Source organism: Lynx rufus, unplaced genomic scaffold (genome assembly GCF_022079265.1).
Source record: "Lynx rufus isolate CCGP_SWC_20201006 ecotype Redwood Valley unplaced genomic scaffold, mLynRuf1.p SCAF_15, whole genome shotgun sequence".
In the NCBI taxonomy this organism is placed as follows: domain Eukaryota; kingdom Metazoa; phylum Chordata; class Mammalia; order Carnivora; family Felidae; genus Lynx; species Lynx rufus.
This window is the reverse complement of record NW_025814829.1, coordinates 26,971,129-26,992,844: the sequence shown is the minus strand read 5'-3', so window position 1 is coordinate 26,992,844 and position 21,716 is coordinate 26,971,129. Positions and strand designations below refer to the sequence as shown.

The following is a 21,716-nucleotide window of genomic DNA, read 5'->3' as shown; positions in this document are numbered from 1 at the left end:
CAGAAATTTCAGAAAGTCAGAAAGCACACATCAGAGAAGAATTTTTGAATATTAGTATCTTTTATGCTATTAAATTATAAATCTTCCTGAAGGTCTATAAAGCAGTGAAATTCTCAAACTTGTTATTCACCTATAAAAATCACAGTCTACAGGAGCGCCTGGGTGGCTCAGTCAGTTAAGCATTCCACTTCAGCTCAGGTCATGATCTCACAGCTCGGGAGTTCAAGCCCCACTTAGGACTCTGTGCCGACAGCTCAGAGACTGGAGCCTGCTTTGGATTCTGTGTCTCCCTCTCTGTCTCTCTCTCTCTGCCCCTCCCCGGCTCGCGCTCTGTCTCTGTCTCTTAAAAATAAATAAATGTTAAAAAAAATTTTAAATGACAGTCTACATAAAGCAGTTTTATCTATGCCTCATCATAAATTAATAAACATTTGTGGCTTTGCAGTATTTTAACAAAACTATTAGTTCACACTTACGGAGTGTTTTCTACATGCCAGGCATGATGCTGAGTCCTTTACAGACTTCAGATCATTTCATTCTTATCATAATTCTGTCAGATCAGTAAAATCAGTCCCATTTTGCAAATGAGCAATTAAGAGAGATTAAGTCCCTGCCCAAAGAAACACTTCTCACAATCTATAAATATAGAGCCACTATTTAAACACAAACCTGTTTGATTTCAGGATTTATAAGATTTTATTTCTGACTCTCCCCTAAAAGTGTATTTTTCTCACAAAGACTGACTCCTCTCCTACAAGAAACATAGACTAACAATGGTCCAAAGAGGGCATGGTATGAGCTATAGAAATGTGCACCCTGAAAATAAAATGACAAGCAGAGAGTAGGGGGGATTAAGTATTCTGCAAAACAGCCTCAAGCCATTAGGCATAAAAGTGAACAACAGAGAACTAAGGGCAAAGGAGAGAGTATCTTGATAGCAGCAAAAAGAAACAAAATTACTCCTTTTATACAGAAGCCTGAACCTCTCCCAGATGTATGAAGAGATACTGCAAGTACCAGTGGCATGGATGGGCGTCTTCTGCATTAATCTTCTCAGCCAGAGCCCTCAATGTATTTGCAAAACACAAACTGGACATCAGTTCAATCTGTTTAGCAATCCTCAAACTGGTCACAGCTTCGTACTTCCCCTGGCTGTAAACACTTCTCCATTCTTCTCCAATCCCCAAAGTCCCCTTCCATCACTCAGACTAGAGGTAATTCAACATTTCCTGGAGTGTCAAAAGTCAAGTTTCGTCCTCTCATCACTGTTCCTCTCTACCCCATGCCCCCCAGAACACCCCTGCATGAAGCCTCACTCTCCCCCCTTACACTCATCTTCATGTTCACTCCTAATGTAACCAACTCTTTCAGATCCCTCAGATGCCCTCAGCTGAACTACCACAATAGCTAAACTAATTTCCCTGTTTCTGGTTTCTCCCACAACCAATCCACTCAGAAACCTCTTCCAGACTAATCTTCCTAACCTACTTATTTTGTTATGTTACACTCTCCTCAAGTTCCTCTCAAGGACCAACTCTTTAACAAGGCCATTAATGTTACCGAAACCCAGCCCCATTCACATTTACAGTTTCATCTCCTACTTCCCTCTACAAAATTCTGCACTGTACCTCCCACCACAAAAAAATCAAAACTCCTGAAATGTAATTTTGAGGTCCCACTGGCTACTCCACCAACTAAAGAAGGAAAATACACTCGAGGAGCAGGTAATAAACCAATACCTATGACGAACCAACAACTCTATGTAGAAGAACCAAAGGATAATGAATTGATATTATTTCTTTAGATTCAATAACACCCTGATTTCAAATTATAATGATACTGAGGGGGGAAACTGTTATGATAAATTATTTTTTTAATTTTATTTTGAGAGAGAGAGAGAGAGAGAGCGAGAGAGCACAAGTCGGGTAGGAGCAGAGAGAAGCAGAATCAGAATCCCAAGCAGGCTCCGCACCATCAGTGCAGAGCCAGATGTGGGGTTTTAACTCGTGAACCGTGAGATCATGACCTGAGCCGAGATTAAGAGTCGGAGGCTTAACCGACTGTGCTGCAAGTATTTTCAAAAGAGTTAAAATAAAATAGGTGGGTAGGATTTGGGTCAGCATTCCAAACAGAAAGAATATAGTTTAATTGCTAACAGCACATAATTTTGAATCAGACAAACTTGCCTTCAAATCTTAGCTCTGCCTCTGATAAACAGCGTGATCTCAGGCAAGTTTCTTAAGCCTCAATTTGGAGGATGATTACTATCTCCTAGCAGTACTAGGTGAATTTGAAGATAAAATGAATTATGTACCTAAGGCACACCGTATACTGCCCAATACATATTAAGAGCTAAATAAAGAGCTTTTTAATTATTATTACTACTGAAGCATATCTCAGATCCAGTGAAAAGGCTATTTAGCAAGAAGCAGACAGTATATGACAACAGTAAGTAGTAAGAATGAGAAATATACACAGAGTACCTCAACCATCTGTAGTATTCAGAATATCCACCAAAAAGCATATAACAAAACCACTCTTCAAGGTCCTTGGCTAGATTCCTACATAAAGTTTGGTTCCTTTGGATATAAAGTGGTTAAACAAAATGGTATCTAAAGCCCCTTTCAGATCTAACCTTCAAAAAAGCGTGTAACTGCTGTGAATTGGAATTCTGGATGTTCATCACCATTACCTGCTTAACTGCTTTTGAAGTGTGCAAGGGCTTACTAATGTTCCACTAACCTCATAAACTTGGGGAACAAAGTAACATTTAAACCCCAAGTAAAAAATTCCTAACCACCAGCCAGTCACAAAGAGGGACAGCAACAGTTGCTCTCACTGAACAACTTACTGCAGCTGAACTCGACAAATACATGACTGCCTTCATGTGAACCCAAGGTGAGGAGTCTTCAGGTCTCCTAGGAATTCTCAGGGGCAGTTTAAGAGGGAGAAAATAAAAAACAAAACAAGATGTGACCTGAACAGGAGGTCTGTTCTTGGGTCAGTGGACAAGAAAGAATCAAGAAGACCAAAAGAACAGTATTTCAAAATGCTAAACTGAGTCAGGAAGGCTCTAATCTAACTATACATTACTTGGGAACAAACCCAATTATATGTCATATGTCCAGATCATGTCTTCACTATCGGGACTTCTGCATACTTAAGATATTTATAAATCTATTCTTTCTCTAAAGAGCTAAATCAAATTAAGAGAGCATACCCCTCTTTTTATGTGGAAAATAGTCAAGAGCTGCATTATTGAATTAATATTAACATGCCCATTTACTGATTTTTTTCAGTGTAATTTCCTAGTCTTACCCAAAGATTTTCACATGCAGAAAGCTATCCTTCCACATATCAAAATCACCTTTCTATATACTTATTTCTGAATAAACTTCTCTAAACAAATATTTTTCTGTATACTTATTTCTGGATGAATTGCTTTAAACAATATTTTTATCAGCTTTCATTTTTATAAATTAAGAGAGCTGTAAGAATCATATCTGTAAACTTATGAGTAAGCTCATACTAATATCATTTTATAATTTTAAGTGATGAGATCGTTTTATCCCACTGTTCTGCAGACAAAAAAAAATAAATGAATCTGCTGAGCAGAGTTCCAGAAAAGTGCCGATTTCTATAAAAGTTAAAATTGGGGGGGCGCCTGGGTGGCTCAGTCGGTTAAGCGTCCGACTTCAGCGCAGGTCATGATCTCGCGGTCTGTGAGTTCGAGCCCCACGTTGGGCTCTGTGCTGACAGCTCAGAGCCTGGAGCCTGTTTCGGATTCTGTGTCTCCCTCTCTCTCTGACCCTCCCCTGTTCAGTTCATGCTCTGTCTCTCTCTGTCTCAAAAATAAATAAACGTTAAAAAAAAAAATTAAAAAAAATTGGTATTTAACCATGTATTATATAATTCATTTCAAAATGATAAATCTATAATATAAATTTTAAAAAATTTCTATTTACATAGATCATGTCAAAATAATGCATAATTTTGGTCAGACTAAATACTTAAGGAACTATAAAAGACTGTAATTTAAAATAAAAATGGAATAGGGGCATCTGAGTGGCTCAGTTGGTTAAGTGTCCGACTTCAGCTCAAGTCATGATCTCACAGTTCGTGAGTTCCAGCCCCATGTCAGGCTCTGTGCTGACAGCTCAGAGCCTGGAGCCTGCTTCAGATTCTGTGTTTTCTTCTCTCTCTGTCCCTCCCCCTACTCATGCTCTCTCTCTCTCTCTCTCTCTCTCAAAAATAAACATTAAAAAAAATTTTTAAGTACAAATGAATTAAATTCATTCTGAATTCTCTCATTTTCTTTTAAGAGTCATTTTTATTAAGAAAGATAAGAGTTGGGGCGCCTGGGTGGCGCAGTCGGTTAAGCGTCCGACTTCAGCCAGGTCACGATCTCGCGGTCCGTGAGTTCGAGCCCCGCATCAGGCTCTGGGCTGATGGCTCGGAGCCTGGAGCCTGTTTCCGATTCTGTGTCTCCCTCTCTCTCTGCCCCTCCCCCGTTCATGCTCTGTCTCTCTCTGTCCCAAAAATAAATAAAAAAACGTTGAAAAAAAATTTTAAAAAAAAGAAAGATAAGAGTTATGTAAAAGTAAAAAATAAGAATTTAACTTATATACGTAAATGATTCAGACATTACTGTAACAAGCAGAGAACTAAATCACGGATTTATACCTGCTACTACTTACTTCAAGTAGACAGAAATAATAGAAGGGTATTCAACAAAGTATGGTATTGTCAGGTTTTTTTTAACGGAAAAAAATTTTAAATGTTTCCAAATATATTCCATAGAGAAATCAAAAGAGTGTAAAAATATGTTGAAATTATAAACATTCAGTTCCTATTAGTTTTAATACAAGGGCTTCTTCATCACCCATCTACTTGGTAACTTTAAAAGATTTTCCAAACCAATTTGACAATAAATTTCATAAAAAAAAAAAAGAAGATTTTCCATATACATTCTGAACACATGGCTTCTTTTTCTTACAGTTGGTCAAGAGAAAATACTTATAGTAATTCATATGCTAGAGTAGTTGTTGCATTAACAGTAGTAATAATCATAGTACTCCAATTTTAAACGGTTTTAAACAATTATGTGGTTCCAACCTGGTCGCCAAAGTCCTCTGGGAATTTCCACAATACCACCGGATCTGTAAATAATTGACACACATCATTAAACAGAGGCCAGAGAACACATTTACACCAACATTCTTATAAAACTATCTTAAAATTGTCAAAGCTACTTTTAAAATGATTTTTTAATTTTTCTTTACATATTACAGTTGATGAGGTTAAAAATAAAGTATTTTGATCTTTAAATGACCTTTAGGAACAGGAACAAATAAAATTGGTAACTTAGATTATTAAAAACCATTTCCATAACTCACTTTTTTATTTATATACTTTAAAGATTCTGAAATATGAATTTTCAGATTTAACTACACTGAACACATTACCTTTAATTTGAAAAGAAAAATATAAATGTGTTAAATATGTAATCAAATATATTATAGTTCTTAGAAATTAGACCAAGATATATCACCTTAAATTTCCATTTAAAATCCTAAATATTTAAGAACACCTATTAATGCATGCTTTACATCAAAATTCACTTTTAAGATTCCATATTTGCAACTCTATAAAGCCTTTTTTAAAATAATAGATATAAATTGGTAGGTATCAAGCTTACTTAAAATATAATTGATATCTGCAGGGCTTTTAGAGAAGTTTTTCCAATATATTTTATATACTTATTCATATATAAAAACCAATGTTATTTGATAAATATTCCCACTGGCTTTTCATTTTCATTGTTTCTCTCAATATTTCTTTTCTACTTAGTATATTAAAAATAAGCCCTTTTAATTAGCACTAATAAAAATTTTGGTCATGTGCTTTTTAATTCTGTCAAAAAAAAAAAACTTCTGAATACCTATAGATGTGCTTTCCAAGGACAGTGTACAATGGATAATATTACTTCTGAAAAAGCCTTTGAAAGCTCAAGATAATGTAAATAACATGTACCACTGACACAACAGGATTTGAACTTCACTCCAAGCAAAAAGACTCAGTAGACCAAAGATATCACTTTATGCTCTCAGAGTAAAAAATTACAGTTCTATTCCATTTTTTCCACTATTTCATGTTGCTTTTATAAAAATATAGTCCAAATTTCTATATTATATAGAATTTCTACATATTATATTTCTATATATTATAGAATATATAATTTCAAGATTTTAATTCTAAAACTCAATAATTACCTAGCAATATTTTTAGCATGAGCTACCTCCTCTTGCTGTATTACTTACTAAGTTCAAAAGAATTTTTTCAATTGTTTTAAATTAAAAAGAAAGCATACTTTCTATAATTAACCTTTTACTTACTAAAGAATAAAAGGTTTCTACATAAGTCAATATAAATAAGAAATCATTTAAAATCATCAAGATTTAATCATCTTATATAAAAATAATGCATTATAAATTCACAAAGGTAATATTAAATGATCATGCCTTCATGTAAAACAAAGTGTATACATTTCTAAAATGAACGTGACATGCATTATAGGACACCTACAAATACTCAAGACATGGAAGATTATGTTGGAAAATACTTATGTGTAAGTGTTACATTGGAAAATATACACGTGTGAGTTAGTTTTACCAAAATGGTAGTTATTAAGATTTGAATCTCATAAAATGAAAGTGATATGATGGAATCTTCATGAAATATAAAGTTATTACTTTGATAAATGTAATACACTAATGGCCATATAAGCAAATCAATTATACAGAAATGTAAAATAGTTCTTTCTTATAATTAACAGAGTTAAAGAGTTTCAATGTGAGTATTTACAATATCCCTTCGAACAATCTCAATTTTATAGCTGTCATTTATGAAAATGTGTTTGATAAATTTTTCACATTTATGTCTTAAAACTAGAACATTTATCTTGTACAGATAATGGTTTGCCCCTGTTCACAGCATTTACCCAAGTATATTTTACTAACTCCCTTTTTCTCATCCCCCATTATACTGCTTTCTTTCTGTATCATCTGTTCTTTCACAGAGAGAATGAACAAGTGAATTCATGAAAACAGCATCTACTTGTTTATTCATTTGAAAATATCCTCTTTTCATTAAATTAAATTTACACATCAGCACTCAAAAATTTATTGTAACATAAATCCATATTTTGAAATGGATTAATTTAGATACTGCCTGTGTTGTTAGATTTATGCCATATCTGACACATCTCTGTAACAACTTTTCACGAGTACTGCAAAGGAAGAAAAAAAATGGCTCTGATAAAAACTATTATAACCTATCTTAAATTTATGCACAAAGACTGAAATTTTCTATTCCCTGAGGATTACTTTCCAGATACCAGATCCGATCTGGCAATGTTAGGTCAATTTTATGCTTATTTTATGGGTGAAAGGATGAGAACTGCTGGCAGAAATCACCACTGCTGGTGAGAACCGATATACACTGTGCTGTTCTCCTTACCCACGTCTGCCAGCAATTCAAGGGAGACTCTGTACCTTAACGTGAAAACAACCTTTGCTACCTACAATCTAGAAAACAAATAAATATGAAAGGAAGAATACTTGATTTGTACATAAATGTAGTTAATCTTTTAATTAATTTATTTATTTATTTATTTTTGAGAGAGAGAGAGAGAGAGAGAGAGAGTGTGTGTGTGTGTGTGTGTGTGTGTGTGTGTGTGTGAGCAGGGGAAGGGCAAAGAGAAAGGGAGGAAAGAGAACACCAAGCAGACTCTGCTCATGCCCAAAGCCAGACATGGGGATTGAACTCACGGACCATGAGATCATGACCTGAACCAAAATCAAGAGTCAGACACTTAACCAACTGAACTACCCAGGTGCCCCAACATTTTATTTTAATAAGAGATTTTACACTGTAGTAAGGAAAATATAACATTTGTATGAAATCCGTAAATTTGGAATAAGAGTATTTAAAATATTATTTGTGCAAAACCATCACAAATATTCCAAATTCATGACTAAGGCTTTTTTTTAAATGTAGGGTAAGGGGCACCTGGGTGGCTCAGTCAGTTAAGCATCTGACTTTGACTCAAGTCATGATCTTACAGTTTGTAGGTTCGAGCCCTGTGTTGGACTCTGTACCAACAGCTCAGAGCTTGGAGCCTGCTTCGGATTCTGTCTTCCTCTCTCTCTCTCTCTGCCCCTCCCCTGCTTACATTCTGTCTCTCTTCAAAACTAAATAAACACTAAATAACAATTTTGTTTTTTTAATGTAAGGTGAGATAAATTCAGCAAATTTTTTTTTCCTTTTTAATCAGGTCTTTCACATTTTCTGGTCCCTAACTGAAAACAATAACTAAAATAATTTAAAATACCAGGGTAATAAAACTATGAAATTAAAACATGCAAAGAAAACTTTTTAATTTGCATAAATGAATAGCATTTACATAATTTGTGGCATTCAGAGATGAGTATCTTTAAAAATATGTATTTATAAAATCACAGTTCAGAGACCAAATACTTTTGAAAGGTAGAATATATAATATTAGTAAGTAACTTGATGGAGTATAGCTTTCAGTGTTTGACTAACCTACCTTGCAGAATCAGAATTTTATGAATGAGGAAACTGAGGCCAAAACAAGGAGTCATAGTTATAAAGCTAGTCAATGTGAGAGACTAGAACCTTCTTAGTTGAGATGTAAAGAGCAGCACTTTTAAGTAATTTCTAGAATCAATACATTTCTCTGTCCCGTTTAAGTTCAATTTATTCCATTCAAAAATCTATGCAGTGCTAAAGAAAGAGGAAAAGTCCCTGCCCTCCAAAGTCCTATAGCACACCTGGAACTCTCCAGTTTTTGTGCAAACTATTGTTTTAAACAAGGTATCCTGTAGAAACATTTGGACTGAACTTGAAAATTCACTGGCTTAATAATTGAAAAAAAAATTCTTAATGAAGAAATGGTGATGTCTCTTGAATGTAAATGAGAAAGACTCATTAAAGAAAACATGTAATTTTATTCTTCCACTGATAAAGATATAATGGTGAACTAAACAAAATCGGGTCTCTACAACTTATAGAAAATAAAGCATCTAATATATATAATGCAATAAAATTTAATGAGTATTATACTAAAAGGACAGGATACTACAGGACAACATATGGAAATCTAATCTAATTTAGAGTCACTAAGCTACTTAGGAAGGAAAGTACATGTAAATCAATGTCAAGCAAGTAAAGGATGATTTGGGTTCTAAAGTGGGCAGGGGACAACATTTCAGACTGGAGAAACAATATGCAGGAAGTCTTGGAAGTTAAGAGAAAGAACAATGCACTCTAGAAACTGGAACAAAAAACAAGTTAACTACCTAGAATGCAGAGTGGAAGGAAGAGAATGTCAAGGGATGAAGCCGGAGAGGTTAGGGCCAGACTACAGAGTTTACAATGTATGCTGGGTATCATGGAAAGCCATTAAAGCAGATGATGACATAAACCAAAATCAGAAGTAGCAACTAGACATAAATAAAGAATACAGCAAGAGCGTGTGCTGTTATGAAAATCAAGGGAAGAAGCTATATCTAAAAAATTCTCAAACAAATGTGGCAAAACAGTAAGCAAGGTGACAACTAAAAAATGGTAACTATATGTAAAGCATAAAGCCATAATAAAATGAGATTCAATGGAAGGATAGGAAGGAGAAGGCAGATTCAGGAAGATTATGCAGTGAGTATGAATAAGGAAGACAGTGTATGGAGACAACTTATTTAACAAAGACTGTACAAGGAAGATGAAAGTAACAGTAGGAGGAGAGAGAGCGAGATGAAGCTAGATAGATTTGTCTCGTTGTTTTCTTTTAGAATGGTGCAGACTTGAACATGTTTAAATGATAATAGGAATTAATGAGCCAGCAGAGAGCCAAAAAGAAAAGAGATGATATCTCTGAGAAGGCAGGAAGAACAGGATCCTGATCATGATAGTGAGATGAGTCTTGGAGGGAAGCTGGAAATGTTTTCCATTATTATAAGAAAAGAGAAGATATGAACACAAGATTTTAGAATCTGTGGTGCAAAAGCAAAAGTTTTGTGTAAAAATTGCCAATTATTTTCTGTAAAGTAGGAGCAAAGCTCTCTGCTTAAGAGAGAAGTTGTTGGCGGTTTAAGGAGGAAGTGTGAAATAACTGTTTCAGGCATAGTTGAGCACTCAATTTGGTAGGCATCCAACCTAGTGTTTAATGGCAACAATGTGCTATTTCCCCATCATCATCCAACAGTTTAGGCAGAGGAGATAATTGCTAGATTCAGTCAGGGTTGAGGTTTCTGTCAGTCATGAGTGATGGAAAGAAAATTTAAACAGAAGAGTAGTTATAGATATGAATTGCTGATTTAAAGCCAATAAAAAGGGAAGTGAGGTTTTCTTTTTTCTGTAAAGTCCATTATTACTAAATGTTATATCAAGTCACACTAATGCATTTTAAAACAGTATACTTTCAGTAAAAAAAATCTGCTACATATATCTGAAGAAAATTGGACTGAAAAATAAGGTAAAATCAATACGTGGGGCATTTGTAATTATGAAATCAGGTGGCTGAACTTCTGGTCTTACACTAATGAATAAAAATGCTTTCGGTCTCTGATCAGAGGCAGGTATTGAAAAAGATAAAATCAATTTCCCTCCTCTCCTCCCTATCTCCTACTCCTTCCCTCCCAAGTTTATCATGTAAGTATCATTTTCTACATATGCTATTATGTAAAAAAAAAAAGACTGAAAGGCATGGAATTAGGTAAAGACAGTGAAAACTACTTTCTCCAGCTTTATTGATAATTGACATATAACATTAAGGTGTGCAATTTGATTCAATAAACACTTATGTGAAATGTTTTATAAGGCTAATTAACATAACACACATGCTTGAATAATTACTAATTTATTGTTTTTGTTGTTGTTATAGTGAGAACATTAAAGTTCTACCCTCAGAGCAATTTTCAATAATACAATATGGTATTGTTAACTATAGTCCTTATGCTATACATTAGATCCCTGGAACTTATTCATGTTATTGTAAGTTATTATAAGTTTGTACCCTTTGACCAACATCTCTCCCTCAGCTCCTGGCAACCACCATTCTACTCTCTCTTTGAGTTCCATGTTTTTAGAGTCCCATATGAGTGAGATCATAGAGTATATGTCTTTCTCTGACTTACTTCACTTAGAATAACACCCTCAAGATCAATCTATGTTGCTGCAAATGGCAAGATGTTCTTTTTATTTAGGGCTGAATATATTTCATTATATACATGCAGGTATATATAATATTTCACCTCACACATACACACACATATACATCACATTTTCTTTAACCATCCATCCATTGATGGACATTTAGGTTGTTTTCATATCTTGACTGTTGGGAATAATGTTGCAATGAACATGGGAGTACAAGTATCTCTTCAAGATAGTGATTTCATCTTCTTCAGATATATACCCAGAAGTGGTGTGTGTGTGTGTGTGTGTGTGTGTGTGTATGTATGTATGTATGTATGTGTGTGTGTGTATATATAAATTTTTTTGAGAGAGAGAGAGAGAACATGAGCTGAGAAGAGAAGCAGAGGAAGAGAGAGAGAGAGAGGAGAGAGAATCTTAAGCAGGGCTTGATCCCACAACTGGGAGATCATGACCTGAGCTGAAATCAAGAGTCAGACACTCAACCGACTGAGCCACCCAGGTGCCCCTCCTCTGCCCATTTTTTAAATGAAACTATTTGGGGTTTGTTATTGTACGAGTTCTGTGTTCCATTTATATTTTGGATATTAACCCCTTACCAGATATATAAGCCAAAAACTGTATGATCTCACTCATATGTGGAATCTAAACACACATATATATATAGTTTGCAAATAATTTTCTCCCATTCTGTAGGTTGCCTTTTCATTTTCTTGATTGTTTCTTTTGACATACAGAAGCTTTTTAGTTGGATGTAGTCTCATTTAATGATTTCTGCTTTTGTTGCTTGTGCTTCTGGTGTCATATCCAAAATATCATTGATAAGATTGATGTCAAGGAACTTATCATCTATTTTTTTAATGTTTATTTATTTTGAGAAAGAGCACATGCAAACAGGGAAGGGGCAGAGAAAGAGACAGAGAGAGAGAATCCCAAGCAGTCTCTGTACTGTCAGTGCAGAGCCCAATGTGGGGCTGAACCTCATGAAACTAAGTTCATGACTTGAGCTGAAACCAAGAATTGGATGCTTAATGAACTGAGCCACTTAGGCACCCCTCTTCTAGGAGATTAATGGGTTCAGATCTCATGTTTAAGTCCTCAAAATCCATTCAAGTTTTTGTGACTGATGTAAAACAGAGATCCAACTTCATCCATTTGCATGTGGATATCCAGTTTTCCCAACACCATTTATTGAAAGAGACTATCCTTTCCACACTGAGTACTCTTGGCTCCCTTGTGAAGTATTTGTTGACCAAGTACATGTGGATTTATTTCAGGGCTCTGTATTCTGTTCCATTGGTCCACATGTCTGTTTTTATGCCAGTACCATACTGTTTTTATTATTATAGTTTGTAACACAATTTGAAATTTGGAAGTGTGATGCCTCTAGTTTTGTTCTTTCTCAATATTTTTTTTTGTTTTTGGTTTTGGTTTTTTGATATTTGGGGTCTTTTGTGGTTCCCTATAAATTTTAGGATTGTTCTTCAAGTTCTATGAAAAAAATTCCATCAGGATTCTGATATTGTATTTATATACAAAATAAAAATCATCTATGAGTCTATAGATGGATTTGGTTAATATGAACAAAATGTTAACAATATTAATTCTTACAATCTATGATCATGAAATATCTTTCCATTTATTTGCGTCTTCAATTTCTTTCTTCAGTGTCTTATAGTTTTCAGTGTTTTTATCTTTCACTTGATTACACTCATTTCTAAGTATTTTACTGTCTTTGATACTCGTATATATGGACTGTGTTATTTCTTTTTCAGATAGTTCACTGTTAGTGTAGAGGAATGCAACTCATTTTTGTATGCTGATTCTGCATCCTGAAATGTTTCTAAATTTGTTTATGAGTTCTAAAAATTTTTTGGTGGAGTCTTTAGGATTTCCTATATCAAGATCATGTCATCAGCAAAAAATTTGCTTCTTTCTTTCCCATTTGGATGCCTTGTATTTCTTTTCTTGTCTAACTGCTCTAGCTAAGACTTCTAGTACTATGTTAAGTAAGAGTGGTAAGAGTGGGCCTCCTTGTCTTGTTTGTGATCTCAGAGGGTAAGTTTCCACCTTTTACCACTAAGTATAATGTTAGCTGTAGGGCTGTCACAAGTATACTTTATTATGTTGTGGTATGTTCTTTCTATATCTAATTTGTTGAGAGGTTTGCTTTTTTAATTTTTAAAAAATTTTTTAATTTTATTTTTGAGAGAGAGACAGAGGGAGTGAGTGGGGGAGGGGCAGAGAAAGAGGGAGAGAGAGAATCCCAAGCAGGCCCCATACTGTCAGCACGGAGCCCGATGTGGGATTCAAACCCACAAACCGTGAGATCATGACCCGAGCCGAAACAAAAAGTCAGATGCTCAACCGACTGAGCCACCCAGGTGCCTCTAATTTGTTGAGAGTTTTAATCATGAAAGATCAAACTTATCAAACACTTCTCCTGATCTGTTGAGATGATACGACTTTTATCTTTCCTTCTATTAATGTGGTATATCACATTTATGGATTTTCACATGTTGAACCATCTTTGAATCCCAGAAATAAATCTCATTTGCTCCTGGTTTTTTATCTTTTTGTTTGTTTGTTTCAAGATCTAACTGGCTTTATTAAGTGATTCATAAATTAGGCAGCACACCATCTAGCAAGTAGAGGGGAAGTCCCCGGTAAATGATCCTTTTAATGTGCCACTGATTTGGGTTTGCTACCATTTCATTGAAAGTTTTTGCATCTATATTCATCAGGAATATTGGCCTATAATTTTCTTTTCTTTTATTATCCTTATCTTGCTTTTGGTGTCAGCGTAATACTGGCCTTATAAAATGAGTTTGGGAATGTTCTCTCCTTTTCAATTTTTTGGAAGAGAATAATAACTGGCATTTATTCTTCTTAAATGTTTGGCAAATTCACCCACAAAGCCATTTGGCGTTAGGCTTTTCTTTAATGGGAAGTTTTTAACTAATGATTAAATCTCCTTATTTATCATTGGTCTGTTCAGATTTTCTATTTCTTCCTGATTCAGACATGGTAGGTCATGTGTTTGAATGGCTGAATGTATCCATTTTTCTAGGTTGTCTAATTGTTGACCTACAGTTGTTCATGGCAGTCTTATTTTTATGATACTTTGTATTTCTATGGTATCACTTGTAATATCTCCTTTTTCATTTATAATTTTATTTATTTGAGTCCTTCCTTTTTTACTTGGTAAATCCAACTAAAGTTTTGTGAATTTTATTTAACTTAAGAACAATTCTTAGGGATGCCTGGGTGGCTCAGTCATGATCTCAGCGTTTGTGAGTTAGAGCCCTGCATCAGGCTCTATGCTGACAACTCAGAGCCTAGAGCCCGTTTCAGATTCTGTGTCTCCCTCTCTGTCTCTGCCCCTCCCTTGCTCTCTCTCTTTCAAAAATAAATATTTAAAAAGGTTATTAAAAAAATACAACTCTTAGTTTTGAAGATCTTTTCTATTACTTCTCTATTCTCCATTTATATCTGCTCTAATCTTTGTCTCCTACCTTCTGCTAATTTTTAGCTTCATTTGTTATTTTTCTAGTTCTTTGAGGTGTAAAGTTGCTTATTTCTTTTTCTCTAATGTAGGCATTTATTGCTATGAACTTCCCCTTTGTACTGCTCTTACTCCATGCCATGAGTTTTGTTATGTTATGCTTCCATTTTTGTTTTAGTATATTTTTACATCTCTTTTGATGTAATCTTTAATGCATTAATGGCTCAGCAGTATGTTAATACTTTCCACATATTTTTTTAATTTTCCACTTTTCCTCTTGTTATTTATTTCTAGTTTGATACCATTATGGTTGGAAAAAAATAATTCAATCCTTTTAAATTCACTGAGACTTGCACAGCAAAGGAAACAACAAAACTAAAAGGCAACCAACGGAATGGGAAAAGATATTTGCAAATGAAATATCGAACAAAGGGCTAGTATCCAAAATCTATAAAGAGCTCACCAAACTCCACACCCGAAAAACAAATAATCCAGTGAAGAAATGGGCAGAAAACATGAATAGACACTTCTCTAAAGACGACATCCGGATGGCCAACAGGCACATGAAAAGATGCTCAATATCGCTCCTCATCAAGGAAATACACATCAAAACCACACTCAGATACCACCTCATTTTAGCCAGTCAGAGTGGCTAAAATGAACAAATCAGGAGACTATAGATGCTGGCAAGGTTGTGGAAAAACGGGAACTCCCTTGCACTTTTGGTGGGAATGCAAACTGGTGCAGCCACTCTGGAAAACAGTGTGGAGGTTCCTCAAAAAATTAAAAATAGACCTACCCTATGACCCAGCAGTTACACTGCTAGGATTTTACCCAAGAGATACAGAAGTACTGATGCATAGGGGCACTTGTACCCCAATGTTTATAGCAGCACTCTCAACAATAGCCAAATTATGGAAAGTGCCTAAATGTCCATCAACTGATGAATGGATAAAGAAATTGTGGTTTATATACACAATGGAGTAGTACATGGCAATGAGAAAGAACGAAATATGGCCCTTTGTAGCAACGTGGATGGAACTGGAGAGTGTGATGCTAAGTGAAATAAGCCATACAGAGAAAGACAGATACCATATGGTTTCACTCTTATGTGGATCCTGAGAAACTTAACAGAAACCCATGGGGGAGGGGAAGGAAAAAAAAAAAAAGAGGTTAGAGTGGGAGAGAGCCAAAGCATAAGAGACTGTTAAAAACTGAGAACAAACTGAGGGTTGATGGGGGGTGGGAGGGAGGGGAGGGTGGGTGATGGGTATGGAGGAGGGTACCTTTTGGGATGAGCACTGGGTGTTGTGTGGAAACCAATTTGACAATAAATTTCATATATTGAATAAATAAATAAATAAATTCACTGAGACTTATTTTGTGAACTAATATATAGTCTATCCTAGAGACAGTTTCCCTGTGTTCTTGAGAAGAATGTGTGTTCTCCTGTTATTGGACAGAGCATTCTGTATAGGTCTGCTAAAGCCATTTGATGTAAAGTATGGTTCAAGTCAATGTTTCCTTATTGATTTTCTGCCTGGATGATTTATCCATTGTTGAAAGCAGGGTATTAAAGTCCTCTACTATCACACTGATATCTATTACTCCCTTCAGATCTGTTGGTATTTCCTTGATATCTTTAGGTATTCTGATGTAGGATGTATATGTATTTACAATTGTACAATCTTCACAAACTGACCCCTTTATCATCATATCAGGACTTTGTCTCTTGTTACAACTTTTGACTTAGTCTATTTTGTGTAATGCAAATAGTTATCTCTGCTCACTTTTTTCCATCACTTCTCTTTGAGCCTTAAGTTAGTCTCTTAAAGCATATAGCTGGGTGTTGTTTTCTTACTCCTCAGCCACTGTATGCCTTTGATTGAACAATTTAGTCCACTTATATTTAAAGAAATTATTTATAGGTAAGGATATACTATTATCATCTTGTTAATTATTTTCTGGCTGTTTGGTAGTTCCTTTCTTCCTTTCTTCTGTCTTTGTGACTTTCCATAGTGGTATCTTTCCTCTCTTTATCTTGTATCTACTATAGATTTTGTTTTCTGCTCACTGAGGCCTACTTGGAAAACTTTACAATCACACTCAAAAACTCCTCCCTTTAGTTCCCGACATAAACACATTTTATGTTTTTGATGTCATACTTGACATCTTTTTCATATTGCACATCCATTAACAAATTATCATAGCTATAGCTATTTGTAATACTTATGTCCTTCAACCTTTTTTTTTTAACTGTTACTTTTTAAAGAGAGAGCATATGTACATGCATGTGAGTGGGGGAGGGGTGGAAAGAGGGAGACAGAGGATCCAGAACGGGCTCTGTGCTGACAGCAGAGAGCCCAATGCAGGGCTTGAATTCACGAACCGTGAGATCATTCATGGACTGAGCCAAAGTTGGACATTTAACCAACAGAGCCACCCAGGTGCCCCTGTCCTCCAACCTTGATACTGGAGTAAACTGGTTAACATACCACCTATTATAGTATTAAAGCATTCTGAAGTTGGCAACATAATTGCCTTTACCAGTGGGTCATTTTTTTTCATGTTTTCACGGTTCATGTCCTTTCACTTCAACTTGAATAAGTTCTTTCAACATTTTTTGTAAGGCAGCTATAGTGTTGATGAACTACCTCAGCTTGTATTTCTTTCAAAAAGTCTTTATTCCAACCTTCACTTCTGAAGGACAACTTTGCTGGATAAAGTATTGTTGGTTGGCAGTCTTTTTCTTTCAGCTTCTGAATAGACCATTCTACTCTCTCCTGGCCTGCAAGGTCTCTGTTGAAAAATCTGCTCCTACCCTTCATGAGAAATATTTTTCTCTTGCTGCTTCTTAAAATTCTCTCTTTGGGGCACCTGGGTCGGTTAAGGGTCCGACTTTGGCCCAGGTCATGATCTCACGTCCATGAGTTCGAGCCCCACGTCAGGCTCTGTGCTGACAGTGCAGATCCTGGAGCCTGTTTCAGATTCTGTGTCTCCCTCTCTCTCTCTGACCCTCCCGCATTCATGCTCTGTCTGTCTCTGTCTCAAAAATAAATAAACATTAAAAAAATTTTTTTAAATAAAATTCTCTCTTTATCTTTCACTATGGACAGTTGTATTCTAAAATGTATTATTAGAGAAGACCATTTTGATTGAAATTTGTGAATGACTTATCAACTTCATAAGCTGGATGTCCAAATCTATCCTCAGGTTTGAAAAGCTCTTAGCTGGTATTTCTTTAAATAAATTTTCTACTCATTTCTGCCTCTCTTCTCCTTCTGAAACTCCAATTGTATGTAGACTGTTTGTCTTAATTGTGTCTTATAAGGCTTTCATTCTTTTTCTTTTTTATTTTTTGCTCCTCTGAGTGGTTAATTTCATATTGTCTTCAAGCTCATGGATTCTTTCTTCTGCTCGGTCTAGCTTGCAGCTGAAGCTCTCCATTGCGTTCCTTGATTCAGTCACTACATTCTTCAGTTCCAAAATTTCTATTTGGTTCTTTTTAAGGTTTTCAGGGAGGCTGGGTGGCTCAGTCGGTTAGGCATCCGACTTCAGCTAAGGTCATTATTTCACAGTTTGTGAGTTCGAGCCCCGCGTCAGGCTCTGTGCTGACAGCTCAGAGCCTCGATCCTGCTTCAGATTTTGTGTCTCCCTCTCTCTCTGCCCCTCCCCTGCTCATGCTCTCTCTCTCTCAAAAATAAACATTAAATTTTTTTTAAGGTTTTCTATATTTGTTGCACTTCACATTTGTTCTTATACTGTTTTCCTGATATATTTAAATTGTTTATCTGTGTTCTCTTATAGCACTTAAGCATCATTAAAACAATTATTATCAATTCTTTATCAAGAAATACCCAGATTTCCATTTCTTTGGGGCTAGTTACTGAAGATTCACTGTACTCCTTTGATGGAGTCATATTTCACTGATTCTTCATGATCTCTGTAGCCTTACATAGGTGTCTACACATTTGACTTTCACCTGCAAGTTGGGGCATAATGGAGTGTGCTGTGACTCCGTAGCTAGTGGTGTCAGGCACCAAGTGCAGAGATGTGTAGTGGCATCAAGTCTGGGGCTATGTGGTGGCCCATTCAGCTCAGGCCATTGAGGTCCACAGCATTTCCAACCACACAATCCCTCGCAAATACTGCAGGGCATCCACTGAGGCTACAAGGACCGTGAGGGTCCTCAACAGTGCCTCCAGGTCCACTGGCTAGGGACTAGAACAAGCAGCAGTAATAGCCAGTGCTAGAGATGTGCTCTCAGCATGTATTATCTTGAACTACTAGTGGCTGCTCATGTGTCTCACCATGAGTGCATGGCAGTGGAGGCTAACGATGGGGATCCAGCCGGGGGCACAGCTGGAAGGGCTAGCTCCAGTTGAGCACAATGGTGCAGGCCAGTGGCATAATCCAGGCCTACAAGCATCTGTGGGGCCCTGGCTCTCCTGTGGCCACACAGTCCTCCCCCAGGCATGCACATAGCAGTGGAGACTGGTGATAGGTGTCAGACTGGTACCATGCAAGTACACAGCTGGAAAACCTAACCCTGAGTGTTTGCACAGTTGTGGGGGTCACCCATGGAGGTGTCTAGGATGGTGTCTTGCATCCATATAGCTGTAGAGGCCTGGCCTGCTGCCAGTGTAGTTCCTAGGCTCAAAACAGGGGAAAGGTGGGTGGGAGGAGCAGAAAGAACTCAGGCAGCTGGCATCAGTGAACACAAATATCTGTGGGGTGAAAACCAATAAAATTCACAGAGCAGGTCAACTGGGAAACACAGTTATTCCCACTGTGTGACTACTATTGATAGCATGCTTTTCTCTCTCATTCCTAGCCATCACTATATATACCAGCTTTGCTAGTCTTTGCATGGAGTAAAACTGAACCAGGACCTTAATGTGGTGCCCCAAAAGTGGGGAAATTCACCCACTATCCCCTCCTTGGAATGGAAACTCTTTCTAGATGGAAAGTTCCCTCTTGGCACTGAGCAATGTCAGCTTGGGAATGAGGTGATGCAGGCATAATAAAGCTGTTTTTCTGTCTCCAGTGTAGCTATTCTCAAGTTTTCTGTTACACTGTGTCGCTAATTTCTTAAGTGGACTCCAGGTCTCTCAGAGAACTGTTTTTGTTTTGTGACAGCTGTCTAATTGTTACTCATTATTGGGGAATGGAGGCTGGGGTCCCTGATTGTGCCATCTTGTGCTGATGTCGCACCCCTAAAAATTTAATTTTCACTACCTCTACCAAAATAGTTTGCAAATTCAATTACTGTAATGTTATATCTAGTCTGACCATAATAAAAGTATTTTAAAAAGCAACTCATTGCCTCATTGAGGGCCACGGATGACCTTGGTAAAGCCATAGATCCAGAAAACCAATATCCTACCATTTTTCCTTGGTACACACTCCAGTGTAAAGATCTCACTTCCTTAGATATCTTATCACCTCTACTGATTGACCACAAAAAAAAAAAAAAAACCAGTAATCATAGATTGCATAACTTTATAAACTTTAAGACTACTAGCAACAGTAAAAGTAAAAACAGGGGCGCCTGGGTGGCTCAGTCAGTTAAGCGTCCAACTTTGGTTCAGGTCACGATCTCGTGGTCCATGAGTTCAAGCCCCACATCAGGCTCTGTGCTGACAGCTCAGAGCCTGGAGCCTGTTTCAGATTCTGTGTCTCCCTCTCTCTCTCTGACCCTCCCCCATTCATGCTGTCTCAAAAATAAATAAATGTTAAAAAAATTTTTTAAAAAATGTAAAAACAAATTCATTGCTGAAAAATGTCAAATTCAGGCTACATTTAATCTTAATAAAATATACATAGTAAGGTATTTTTACAAATTATTTTAAAGTTAACATACAGATGATTAACAGAATTTTAGCAACTTCTTAAAGGTCTACTTCAGTAGTTCTCAAACGTTAGCATGCAACACAAAATGTGTAGACAGCTTGTTAAGACATAGCTCTCTGGGTCCCATTTCCAGAACTTCTAAGTCAATTGTCAAAGTTGTGTCTGAGAAAATGCATTTCTCACAAGTTCCCTAGTGATACCAATGCTACTGACCTTAAGAACTAATAGCATAAAATTGGTGCAGCCACTCTGGAAAACAGTGTGGAGGTTCCTCAGAAAATTAAAAATAGATCTACCCTATGACCCAGCAATAGCACTGCTAGGAAATCCCAAGGGATACAGGAGTACTGATGCATAGGGGCACTTGTACCCCAATGTTTATAGCAGCACTCTCAACAATAGCCAAATTATGGAAAGTGCCTAAATGTCCATCAACTGATGAATGGATAAAGAAATTGTGGTTTATATACACAATGGAGTACTACGTGGCAATGAGAAAGAATGAAATATGGCCCTTTGTAGTAACATGGATGGAACTGGAGAGTGTGATGCTAAGTGAAATAAGCCATACAGAGAAAGACAGATACCATATGGTTTCACTCTTATGTGGATCCTGAGGAACTTAACAGAAACCCATGGGGGGAGGGGAAGGAAAAAAAAAAAGAGGTTAGAGTGGGAGAGAGCCAAAGCATAAGAGATTCTTAAAAACTGAGAACAAACTGAGGGTTGATGGGGGTGGGAGGGAGGGGAGGGTGGGTGATGGGCATTGAGGAGGGTACCTTTTGGGATGAGCACTGGGTGTTGTATGGAAACCAATTTGACAATAAATTTCATATATTGAAAAAAAAAGAACTAATAGCATAGACCATGTATAGCATTATGTATCATATGTTAAAGAATATAGGGAGTGATGCCTGTTGGCTCAGCTGGTTAAGCATCCAACTCTTGACTTTTGACATCAGTGACTCCTGATATTGGCTCAGGTCAGGATCTCATGGTTCATGAGAGCAAGCCCCACACTGGGCTCTGTGCTGACAGCATGGAGCCTGCTTGGGATTCCCTCTCTCCCTCTCTCTCTGTCCTGCCCCCACTCATATGAGTGTACCCTACCTCTCTAAAAATA

The 21,716-nt window shown here is 36.6% G+C and overlaps 1 protein-coding gene across 2 annotated transcripts in view; it reads right to left on the bottom strand.

Moving 5' to 3' along the window:
* DENND1B (DENN domain containing 1B) overlaps positions 1-21,716 on the bottom strand; it is a 259,204-nt gene that overhangs the window by 183,378 nt on the left and 54,110 nt on the right. For both annotated transcript variants that reach the window (XM_047076725.1, XM_047076726.1), the window contains exon 3: positions 5,116-5,159. In XM_047076725.1, coding sequence (XP_046932681.1) covers positions 5,116-5,159 — 44 coding nt within the window. The remainder of the gene's footprint in view (positions 1-5,115; positions 5,160-21,716) is intronic.